The 12,894-nt window shown below is 36.7% G+C and overlaps 1 protein-coding gene across 5 annotated transcripts in view; it reads right to left on the minus strand.

The window, feature by feature from the left end:
* Window positions 1-12,894, minus strand: part of USP34 (ubiquitin specific peptidase 34) — a 248,246-nt gene that overhangs the window by 159,715 nt on the left and 75,637 nt on the right. For all 5 annotated transcript variants that reach the window (XR_008289340.1, XM_053200642.1, XM_027072388.2 and 2 more), the window contains exons 6-8: window positions 9,342-9,409; window positions 5,829-6,021; window positions 4,786-4,847 (exon numbers count right to left, since the gene is read on the minus strand). Coding sequence is in view for 4 of the 5 variants with exons in the window: in XM_053200642.1 (XP_053056617.1) it covers window positions 4,786-4,847; window positions 5,829-6,021; window positions 9,342-9,409 (323 nt within the window). In the remaining variant the exon portion in view is untranslated. The remainder of the gene's footprint in view (window positions 1-4,785; window positions 4,848-5,828; window positions 6,022-9,341; window positions 9,410-12,894) is intronic.

Below are 12,894 nucleotides of genomic sequence, written 5' to 3' on the forward strand. Positions count from 1 at the left end.
CTCTAGGCTCTGAACTGTTAGCACAGAGCCCAACATGGGGCTTGAACTCACAGACCACAAAATCATGACCTGAGCTGAAGTCTGACACTTAACGAACTGAGCAACCCAGGCACCCCTTAAATTTCTTCTTTTAATATTTGGAAGAATTCACCAGTGACGACATCTGGGCCTGGTGCTTTGTTTTGGAAAGTCAGTAATTTTTCATTCAATTTCTTTGATACAGGCTTCTTCAGATTGCCTATTTCTTCAAAAACCTTTTTAAATGGCTATTACAGAACATTTAATGAAAAAAGTAGTGGGGTGCCTGGGTGGTTCAGTTGGTTGAGTGTCTGACTTTGGCTCAGGTCACGGTTTCGCGATTGATGAGTTCAAGACGCACATCAGGCTCGCTGTTGTTAGTGTAGAGCCCACTTCTGTCTCCCTCTCTCTCTGCCTCTCCCACACTCACATTCTCTCAAAATAAAATTTAAAGCAACATTTAAAAACAAAAAGAAAGGGCGCCTGGGTGGCTCAGTTGGTTAAGCATCAAACTTTGGCTCATGTCATGATCTCACGGTTTGTGAGTTCGAGCCCCACATCAGGCTCTGTGCTGACAGCTCGGAGCCTGGAGCCTGCTTCAGATTCTGTGTCTCCCTCTCTCTCTGCTCCTCCTCTAGTCACGCTATGTCTGTGTCTCTCAAAAATAAATATATGTTGGGGCGCCTGGGTGGCGCAGTCGGTTAAGCGTCCGACTTCAGCCAGGTCACGATCTCGCGGTCCGTGAGTTCGAGCCCCGCGTCAGGCTCTGGGCTGATGGCTCAGAGCCTGGAGCCTGTTTCCGATTCTGTGTCTCCCTCTCTCTCTGCCCCTCCCCCGTTCATGCTCTGTCTCTCTCTGTCCCAAAAATAAATAAAAAATGTTGAAAAAAAAAATTAAAAAAACCAAAAGCCAAAGATAAAGAGCAAAATCTTGAAATCAGCAAAAGAAAATGAAACATATGTGTACAAAGGAACCACAGTAAGATTAACAGCTAACTTACCAGAAACAAAGGAACAGACCTATACTGGAACAATGTTTCCATATTTTACTAAAATTCCATTATTACTAATTGGAAGGAGACAGTAACTAATATTCATACTATAACCCATAATGTAGCCACTAAAAAAGTAATTTCTGAAGTATTTAAAAAAAAATCAATGGATTAAAATGGTATACAAGAATAAAGGCAATAAAGGAGAAACAAAATCAAAACAGAAGGCATACATAAAACCAACAGCAAAATAGGAGTAAATCCAACTACACAATGATATTAAGAGTAAATGGATTAAATACTACAATCAAAAGGCAGAGATTAGAGCACCTGGCTGGCTCAGTGGGTAGAACATGCAACTGATCATAAAACATGATCTCAGGGTCGAGAGTTCAAGCCCCACAATGGGCACAGAGACTACTTTAAGGGGGTGGGGAACAGGGATTATGGGATTATATTTGGGGAGGGGAGAGTTAAATCCAACTATATGCTGAGATAAATACTTTAGATCCAAAAACACAAACAGGAGCACCTGGGTGCCTCATCAGTTGAGAGTCCAACTCCAGATTTTAGCCCCAGTCATGATCCCAGGGTCATGTGATGGAGGCCCATGTTGAGCTCTGTGCTAAGCATGGAGCCTACTTAAGATTCTCTTTCTCTCCCTCTGCCCCTCTCCCTCACTTGTGCTCTCGCTCCCTCTCGCTCTTAAAAAAAACAAACAAACAAAAAAACCAAATTGAAAGTTAAAAGCATGGAAAAAGATATACCATGAAAACAAAGTTGCAATGGCTATAGTAACTCAGACAAAATAAACATTAAGCCAAAAAATGTGGGGATTGCTTTTTAATGTTTATTTATTTTTGAGAGAGTAAGCGAGAAGGGGCAGAGGGAGACAGACAGAGGCTCTGAAGTAGGGCTTGAACCCATGAATCATGACACCATGACCTGAGCCAAAGTTGGACACTTAACCAGCTGAGCCACCCAGGACCTCTAAGCCAAAAATAGCTTTATATATGGGTCTTTTTATAATGATAAAAGAATGAAATTATCAGGAACATAACAATTATAAACATATATGGGACTAAAAACAAACACACAAAAAAAACCACAACTCCCAAAATACATGAAATAAAAAGCAACAGAAAGAAAGGGAGAAGAAAACAAACAATACAGCCAATTCTTGTTACTCTCTATGGCAGTTACAATCTATAAAGCCAGACTAAACTAGCTAATACTGAACCCTTGAATCCTTTTTTAAATTACTGTCACCCACCACTTTAATTGGTAAGAACGTATCATTAGTATCAAGTGTATCCTAAAGTGGATTCTCTTTAGAAGCATGACTCAGTACAATAATGTGACTTGCCATCTGATTTTGATGGAAGACAGTAGGCTTGATTAAACACAAATCTTATATGATCTAGGTATACAAGATGTTCTACAATCCATATGAAGAACTCAGATACTTCACAGAACTAAAATTTGTTTGGAAGCTCCCACTTCAATATGGGCCACGCAAGGGAGATTTTTTTCCCTCATGTAAAAATGCCACCATAGACCAGTAGTATCCTTTCCTTAACCCTACTCCCTATGGAAAAACAGACATGGATCTCATTTGGTACTACAATGATCTCTCGGTGTTGCTTTTTTTTTTAATTTGGTCCTCTTGATTTACACTCAGATCATGTTCTCACAGTTCATGAGTTCGAGCCCGCATCTGGCTTGGCACGGACAGTGCAGAGTATGCTTGGAATTCTCTCTCTCCCTTTAACCCATCGTGCTTTCTGAGTATCTCTCTCAAAATAAATAAATAAACTTAAAAAAAAATTAAAATTAAAAAAAGACAAAAGTATATTAGTGAGGCTAAGAATAAGACTAGGAATTGATTACAAATTGGTAAAAGGGGTTTTTCTAAAGTGATAGAAATGTTCTAAAATTGGACTGTGATGATTTTCACACAGCCCTGCCAATCTCCTAAAATTCACTGTAAATACAGGTGAATTTTATGATAGGTACAGTATCTATACCTTAATAAATCTGCTAAAAAAGAGAGACACAATTCATAGGCTGCAACAGTATTTATCACCTTTTCTCTATTTGTTCCAATTTTCCCACATTGTAAGAACCCTTCTCTTCCCAATTTTAACTATTTCTACCTACTATTACTCAAAATTTTGACTCTCCTCCCTCTTTTCTTAATCATGCCTTTAGGACACATATTCCTATACTTTTTTTAATGGAACTCCTTATTCTCTATGCACTGTTTTAGCAACATAAGGATCTAGCTTGTATGAACATGTGAAGTTACTGCACTGATGATTTTAGGATTTTTTTTTTTTGCAGAGTGGGGGTGATTACTGCCTCGGCAAATTTAACATTCTCCTAGTCTGTCTTATGGAGTAGAGAGGTGGGAGAAGGGCAAACTAAGGGGTTAAAATCCAAAGGTGTAGTTTTACTACTGGATATAATCTATGTAATATCCTGACAGTGGGAAATAGTACTCCTAGTATGACCCAGAATTTATACAGCTATGACCTATTCTGGGCAACATTATTTTAAGGAAATCACTGACAAAGAATGTTGCCAGAGATGGGAGAGTGGTCTGGTAATAAATCTAAACACCCTATCATGTTGGAAGAATAAGAACTCTTTAGCCTGGAGAAGAAAAAGAGTCAACAGACATCATCTCTGGTTTTCAAATTCACGAAGGGTTCGGTTCAACTGAGGTTAATTCCATAGGGAAGAACTAAAATCAATGCATAAAAGTTACTTACTTAGTAAAGCAAAAATATAAGTCATTCATATAATTATGACTTTTCTAACACCTTAAAACTATACAGGTCAGGATACCTGGCAGGCTCAGTTGGTCCGACTTCAGCTCAGGTCACGATCTCATAGTTTCTAAGTTCAAGCCCTGCACTGGGCTCTGTGTTGGCAGCTCAGAGCCTGAAGCCTGCTTCAGATTCTGTGTTTCCCTCTCTGCCCTTCTCTCTCTCTCTCCCTCTCTCAAAAATAAACAAACATTAAAAAAACAAAAACAAACAAAAAACTATACAGGTATTTTCAAGCAAAAGATATTACCACTCAATGGAGATTTTAAAATGGATTTGTATACTGGACAAACACCTAAGTGGGATATTGGAATAAATAAATATTTCTAAGATACTGAAAAGCACTAAGCTATAACAACTACTTCTTTTCACACATGAGCATCATTAACTTGGTTTTTCCTCATAAAATGTGTTGAATGAGGTCTTTTCTTTATCTGCATCAAGTGTGCTTTCTGAAAACTATCAGTACCATATTCTATTTTTTTTAATGTTTATTTATTTATTTTGAGAGAGAGACCAACCATGAGCAGGGGAGAGGGAGAGAGAGAAGGAGAGAAAGAATCCCAAGCAGGGTCCACACTGTCAGCACAGAGCCCAATGTGGGGCTCAATGTCACAACTGTAAGAACATGACCTGAGCCAAAATCAAGAGTCAGATGCTTAACCGACTGAGCCACCCAGGTGCCCCCCCATATTCTTTATTACTGAATTTTCCTTTACAAATAGTACACCTTTGCATTTTGTGCCACTAAAACTATGTGTTGGTATATCCTTTTAAAAAAGCGAATTGTTTCAATATATTGTTCCGAAAACTTATTAATCAAGTCACAAGGCAAAGAATTCCTACCAAACACTTCCAAACTAATAAAGTCACAATTATATATACCATATAAGCAGCTGCACAATAAGTTAATATACTTATATATAAACTGACGTTCCTACTTACGTTTCTGTGTCTGATACCAAGGATTCATTATTGCATACATCATTGAAGGTATGAAGTTGATTCTATAATTAAAGAAAAGAAATTTAAAGTTTTTTTACAAAATTTTTCTAGTATGTTACCAACTGCCAAGAAACATGGTTATATATAAATCAGTCAAAAACCAAATCAAAATTATAAAACATAAGATTCTCACACACACTAATTAATCTGGTTATTTCCTTTATCATATTAAAATAGTAAAAAATTTCATTCTACAAGTAATACTTGTGCTTTATTCCACTAAGTACATGAGAGAAAATGAGAGAACAAAACTAAATAGGGGAAAAATTTTAAAAATCTAATGCTAGGCAGCAAGTAATATGTCACTACAGACATAAAATGTCAGGAAGGCTCCCTCAATAAATACATTTAAGATTTAATTTAGAAAAAATGTCAATAAGTATTTTCTACATTTACAAAGCCTAATACATGGGTAAATGTGGTTACTTCAGAATAAAACAGGCAGGAAATACAAAGGAGTAAAGCTCATGGAAACCTTGGTAAATCTGAAAAAGCATAGTCACTCTAAAGGATTCAGCTAACTACTGAGCTCTAGCAAATTGTTATTATGCAAGAATACAGACTCATGGTATCAGGTCTTCCTCCCCATCTCATCCTCAAGACAATAATATATATTTCTCTCTATTTACAACATTATTTGCTACCGTCCAATTCAAACAAAATCTCTGTTAATCAAATATGGTCTGTAGCCTAATTATCTCTGGCTTTTGCGTAGAAAATGAAAGAAAAAAAAGAAAGGAAAGAAAGAAAGAAAAGAAAGATGACCTAAAGTATAAATCCTTGTAATTCTAAGCTTCAGTTTCATCATACTTAAAATAGGGAAAATACTAAATTTATTTATATAGACCATACAAAGTAATCTATGTAAAATAACAAGCACAACACCTCATATAAGTGCTCCACAAATAGTAGGGATAATGATGATGATGGTGAAGTGCAGAAGGCAAATAAAAAATGACCCAAAATGAACAAATATAGCTTACCGTTATCTGACTTAGTCCAGCCAACCTCATAGTCAGAGTTGGTGACATAAAGTACTTAAATGCAAGATCTAAACTTTCTTTATCAAAGCATAATGTTGTATCCAATGGTTCTTTCACTGTGCTCCACATTAAGTCAGCCATGTTGCGAGCCGCACTCTGTCTTAACTCCTGATCAGAGAGCTTGCATAAATACCTTAAGTGATTCAAAATAAAACATACATAAAAACCTGTAAAATATTCCTAAAGACCCTTCAAAAATTCAGTAATATTCCTTTGTTCCATACCTCTAAAATGTTTAATAAAGTAGAACCTGGCATCCTGAGATTAACATTCCCAATTTAAATTATTTCTAAGTGCTGCTTCAAAGACTGTGACCTGAAGTAGCATGTTCTTTGCAGAGTCCAACTTGAATCAGAAACTGCCAAGAGCCAAGATATTTAACATCGGATTCTGCACCTCTGATAAAGCTTTATTAATCTTTCATATCTATCATGTATACAGGTCATATTTTAGTAAATTTCACCTACTTTCATGTAAAATTGTATATTTACTCCCCACACAGCCAAAATTCTTCAAAGTAAGTACATTTTAAACATTATTCTTATTTGGCTTCCAGATATCACAAACCACTGGTTTTCCTCAGGTCCTACCTATTCTATTTGCTGGTTCTTCCTTCCCTATCCAACCTTCAACATTAGTGCTCCTCGGGGTTTGTAATGGATTGCAAAATGGCCCCAACTATTCCCATCACTTTACACAGAGGCCTTTGCAATGCAATGTTGCCACCCTTCCTATCAAGAGGTATCATCTATTTGGGGGGACCTGGGGGGCTCAGTCAGTTAAGCGTCCAACTCTTGGTTTCAGCTCAGGTCATGATCTGTTTGTGGAATCGAGCCCCATGTCAGGCTCTGTGCTGACAACACAGAGTCTCCTTGGGATTCTCCCTTTCTCTCCCTCTCTCTGCTACTCCCTCCCTCACACTCTCTCTAAATAAACATTAAAAAAATAAAAGAGGTATCACCTTCTTTCTCTAGATTCGCCCTATTTCATCTACATTCTCTCTTGAATCCGAGCTTTGCAATGCAAGTTGCTTTGATAAATGGAACATTAAGAGATGTGGCATAAACAGAAGCTTGGAAAGTCTGTGCTTGACCTCTAACTTTTCCATCACCAAAAAAAACGGAACCCAGGTTAGCCTGCTGGATGAAAGACACACAGCCGATGCCCCAACTGCAAGATGAATATGAACTCCCCTCCACTTCCAGCAACAATCAGCAGGCAACCAGAGAATACGTAAGTGAGGTGATATTCTTAAAGCATGCAGCCAAGTCAAACCAGATCAAAAGAACTACTCAGCCTGAGAACTGTGAGAAATAATAAATGGTTGTTATTTTAAGCCATTAAGATTTGGGTGTTGTTTTCTTACACAGCAAAAGCAAACTGATACAAAGGCCCCATCCTCACACACTTTTTTTTAAAGTTTATTTATTTATTTTGAGAAGGAGGAAGAGAGGAAGAGAGAGAGAGAGAGAGAGAGAGAGAATGGGGGGGTGGGGGAACGGGTAGAGAGACAAAGAGAGAGAGAATCCCAAGCAGGCTCTGCACTGTCAGCAAGGAGCCCAACTTGGGGTTTGATCCCACAAATTGTGAGATCATGACCTGAGCTGAAACCAAGACTTAGATGCTTAACCGAATGGAACAACCAGGTACCTCAACACACTTCTATTCTTTTCTAGATTCTCTCCCCCAGATGACCTCATTCACTCCCAGGAGGTATTGAATAACTGAGGTCTTTACGCTGATAACTCAATTAACAATACTATTGTTGTTTTTAATTTATATCCAAGTTAGTTAGCATATAGTGTAACAATGATTTCAGGAGTAGATTCCTTAATGCCCCTTACCCATTTAGCCCATCCCTCCTCCCACAACCCCTCCTGTAACCCTCTGTTTGTTCTCTAACAATACTGTTCTTAATTATACATGTATGCTCTCAGTTCACCAGTGCCACTTAAATGTCCCATAGGCATTTCGAAATTAAGTCTTGAAGTTCTCTCAGTTCTTCACATCTCAGTGAATGATGCCCACAGCACAAAAGAGAAACTGAGGGAGGGAGGTTTATGTGTCATCCAGGATGCTTACCCCTTTAAATTCCAGAATCACCAATCCTGTCCATTTTATTTTCACTTACATCCATTCAATTTTCAAAATCACCATAAACAATCCTTATAAACATCATTTATTTCCAAGACTACTGCATTAACCTTTCAATTGGTCTCCTAGCTTCTACCCCAACAACTTATAATTTATGATCCACTTAAAAGCCAAAGTGATCTTCTAAAAATAATCACGACTCACCTGCTTAAAACCCTAGATTTAGCAATAGATTCCCATTGCTAAAATTAAATCCAAACTCTTAATAGCTTTAAGGTCCTGTACAATCTGCCCTTGCTTATCCAACCTCTTATCATAACTACTCCTCCCTTACACACTATGTTCCACACCAGTCTGCTTCTACTTTCTTGAATGTCATATTCTTTCCAACTTCAAAGCTAACTTCCCTATGTTCCTTCTACCGGGAATACGTTCTTCCAAATATCACCTGATTAGCGGATTCATGATCTTCAAATGCCATCTTTCAGAAAGACCTCACATTTCCTCTCTATCACATTACCTGACAAAGGATTCATCACTATCAGATTCTTTTTTTGATACTTTCTCCAAAAACTCGAATATAAGGAAAATAGGTACTCAAATTTTTGCAAATAAAATGAGAAAAAGTAGAAAGAAGTAATAAATATTACCAAGAAGTACAATCTTAGAACTCCCAAAAGTTCACACTCCAACTCTAATCAATACATTTTGTTCTCCATCCTCTTAGGGTTCCTTCTGAGGCTGGGACTTAAACTCAAATGTCATCTCTTCTCAAAGACACCTTCTTTAAACCCCTGTTTAAAATTGTGACCCACCCTCTAGAATTCTCAATCCACCTTTGCTCCTCCTTTACTCTGTAATTATCATGACTTTCTGATGAACTATTACCATCTACTTATTTACTTGGTACAGACACTGCAAAAAGAGAAGTCCTTTCTTCTCTGCTATATTCCCAAAGCCTAGAACATAATACTTCGTGTATCTTTGTTGACTGCATACTGTGGAATACCATGTAACCATTGTTAAACTCCTTATATGTTCATGTATAAGAAAATAAAAGGTCCAGGGGAGCCTGGTTCGCTCAGGGTTTTGAGTTCAAGTCCCATGCTGAGTGTAGATAATACTTAAAATTTTTTAAATCTTTGAAAAAAGAAAAAAAAAGGTCCAACATAAATTGCTTAAGTGTAAACATTAAATATAAGCCTACATGAGCATTAAAAATATTATACACTAAACTGTCAATTTTCTCTAAAGGATGTGAATACAAGGGACTTTAAAACAATATAAATCTACACTATGTTATAAACTATTTAAACATATCACATTGGTAATGAAGGGAAAAAGATTTTATAAACTTACCTAATAACATAGGTCCTAAAAGGGATAATGTGCTGCATGACAGCAGGGATATGTAGCCATATTCTAATCTATAAAGAAACACAAATATGACATTAATCTATAAAGAATATGTGAAATACATGTCACTGTAATTAATTACAAACAAGAGCATTTAGTATTTTGCTGATACTAAAACTACATACATTTTATATATTCTGAAAACAATAAACTAAGAAACAGGATTACACACATATCAGGTAAGTAACCTATATATATTTCTTACAGATATACATAAAATCATCCTAAAGACCATAACCTTTTTCTAGGGAGAATCACCTACCTACCCAAGTAATTTCATCTTACTACATGGTATTATATGCCTCTTTGTATGACAGCAACCTAAATACAATAGCATGAAGTTAGCTTTCTATGGGTGCCTGGGTGGCTCAGGTCATGATGTCACAGTTTTTTAGTTTGAGCCCTGCATCGGGCCCTGTGCTAACAGCTCAGAGCCTGAAGCCTGCTTCAGATTCTGTGTCTCCCTCTCCCTCTGTCCATCCCCTGCTTGCACTCTGTCCCTCTCTGTCTCTCAAAAATAAATAAACGTTAAAAAAATTATTTTAATAAATAAATTAGCTTTATAATAAACTATCTTAGCTTTTAACAGAAAATCCATCCTTCTTGTCAATATCCATCTATGGGAAATACATTTTATAGTCACACATAATGATTATAACATTTAAGCTATTACTGTAGATACCCCAATCTAAGATATAATAAATTATAATTTATTTTCTTTTGTCTCCATGATATTCCAAACCATTTCTAAATATGCTTACCTTAGAACTTTATTCTAATAATGGTTCAAGTAGCATAAAAACAAAAATCCTAAGCAAATTATCTAACAACAAGCTATAATACTAAGCCTTAGCAAAGGCAAGGGACACAAATTAAAAACAAATTTGAAAATACAGAATATATGACTCCACTCTAATCAAAGACCATTATGTCAGTTCCATACTAAATGCTATACTGATGGTAAAAGGTTAAAATTTTTCCATCTAGGGGCACCTGGGGGGCTCAGTCAGTTAAGCATCTGACTCTTGATTTCAGCTCAGATCATGAACTCATAGTTGTGAGATCAAGCCTGTATCAGTCTCCAAGTTCAGCACGGAGCCTGCTTAAGATTCTCTCTCTCCCGAAGAGAAATAAAAGCAAAAATGAACTACTGGGACCTCATCAAGATAAAAAGCTTCTGCACAGCCAAAGAACCAATCAACACAACTAAAAGGCAACTGATGGAATGGGAGAAGATGTTTACAAATAACATATCGGATAAAGGGTCAGTATCCAAAATTTATAAAGAACTAACCAAACTCAACACCCAAAAAACAAATAATCCAGTGAAGAAATGGGCAGAAGACATGAATAGACAATTTTCCAAAGAAGACATCAAGATGGCAAACAGATACATGAAAAGACGCTCAACATCGCTCATCACCATGGAAATACAAATCAAAACCAGAAATGAGTTGCCACCTTACACAGGTCAGAATGGCTAAAATTAATAACTCAGGACACAAAAGATGTTGGCGAGGAAGTGGAGAAGGGGTAACCTTACTGCACTGTTGGTGGGAATGCAAACTGGTGCAATCACTCTGGAAAACAGTGTGGAGGTTCCTCAAAAAATTAATGACAGAACTACCCTACAACCCAGCAATTGCACTACTAGGAATTTAACCAAAGGATACAAAAATGCTGATTCAAAGGGGCATATGCACCTCAATGTTTACACAAGTGCTATATCAACAATAGGCAATTATGGAAAGAGCCCAAATGCCCAATTAAGAAGATGTGGTATATATACAATGGAATACTACTCAGCAATGCAAAAAGAATGAAATCTTGCCATTTGCAACAATGTGGATGGAACTGGAGGGTATTATGCTAAGCAAAATAAGTCAAAGAAAGACAGATATCATGATCTCACCCATGTGGAATTTGAGAAACCCAACAGATGAACACAGGGGAAAGATGAAGCACTGAATGTCAGATATTAAGAGATGAATCACTGGGTTCTACTCCTGAAGCCAAGACTACACTGTATGTTAACTAACTTGAGAATTAAAATTTAAAAAAAAAAAAAAAGATTCTCTCTCTCTCTCTCCCCCTCTTCCTCTGCCTGTCCCCTGCTTGTGCTCTTGTTCTCAAAAAATAATAATAATAATAAATAAAAATAAAAATTCCTTCTAAAACTAGGAGCAATCATGAATGTCTTTAATTCAAATTGACCTGAAGGTCCTGGATAGTACAAAAGTTAAGAAAGTAAATAAAAGTCCTAAGACTAAAACGGAAGAATTAAAACTAAGACTAACTTAAAATAGAAGAAAAACAAAAAATTTGATTTACAATTGCTCCAAAAACAATAAAATACCTAGGAATAAACTTAACCAAGGAGCTAAAAGACCTTTACTCTGAAAACTACAAAACACTGATGACGGGGCATCTGAGTGGCTCAGTCAGTTTAGCATCTGACTTTGCTCAGGTCACGATCTCACAGTTCATGGGTTCAAGCCCCACAGTGGGCTCTGTGCTGACAGCTCAGAGCCTGAAGACTGCTTCGGATTCAGTGTCTCCTTCTCTCTCTCTGCATGCTGTTCACGCTCTCTCTCTCTCACGAAACATTTTTTAGAAATTAAAAACAAAAAAAACCAATGACAAAAAAATTGAAATGACACAAATAAAAAGATATTCCATGCTCATGGGTAGGAAGAATGAATATTGTTGAAATGTTCATAGGCAATCCACAGATGCTGTTATACTAAAATAACAGCTACATTTTTCACAGAACAATAATAAATAATTCCAAAATTTGTATAGAACCACAAAAGACCCCAAATAGGCAAAGAAACCTTAAAAAAGAATAACAAAGCTAGAGGTGTCACAATCCCAGATATTAAAATACATTACAAAGTGTAGCAATCAAAACAGTATGACACTGGAACAAAAATACACACATAAATCAATGGAAGAGAATTGAGAACCCAGAAAAATACCCACACTTATATGGTCAATTAATCCACAGCAAAAGAAGCAAAAACATACAATGAGGAAAAGTCCCTTCAATAAATGGTAATGGGGAAACTGACAGCTATATGCAAAAGAATGAAATTGGGCCACTTTCTTACACCATACACAAAAATAAATTCAAAATAGGTTAAAGACCTAAATGTGAGACCTGAAACCATAAAGCCCCGAAAAAGAAAACACAGGCAGTAATCTCCTGAACATTGTTCTCAGCAACATTTTTCTGGGTATGTTTCCTCAGGCAAAAAAAAAAAAAAACAAAAAAAAACCCACGATAGGAAAAATAAACTGCTGTCATTATACGAAAATAAGAAGCTTCTACAAAGTGAAGGAAACAATTCACAAAACTAAAGGGCAACCTACTGAATGGAAGAAGACATTTGTATATGATATACCTGATAAAGGGTTAAAGTCCAAAATATCTAAGTAGCTCATACAACACAAAAAATAATCTGATTAAAAATGGGCAAAGGGGGCACCTGGGTGG

This window comes from Acinonyx jubatus, chromosome A3, assembly GCF_027475565.1.
Source record: "Acinonyx jubatus isolate Ajub_Pintada_27869175 chromosome A3, VMU_Ajub_asm_v1.0, whole genome shotgun sequence".
NCBI classification, from domain to species: domain Eukaryota; kingdom Metazoa; phylum Chordata; class Mammalia; order Carnivora; family Felidae; genus Acinonyx; species Acinonyx jubatus.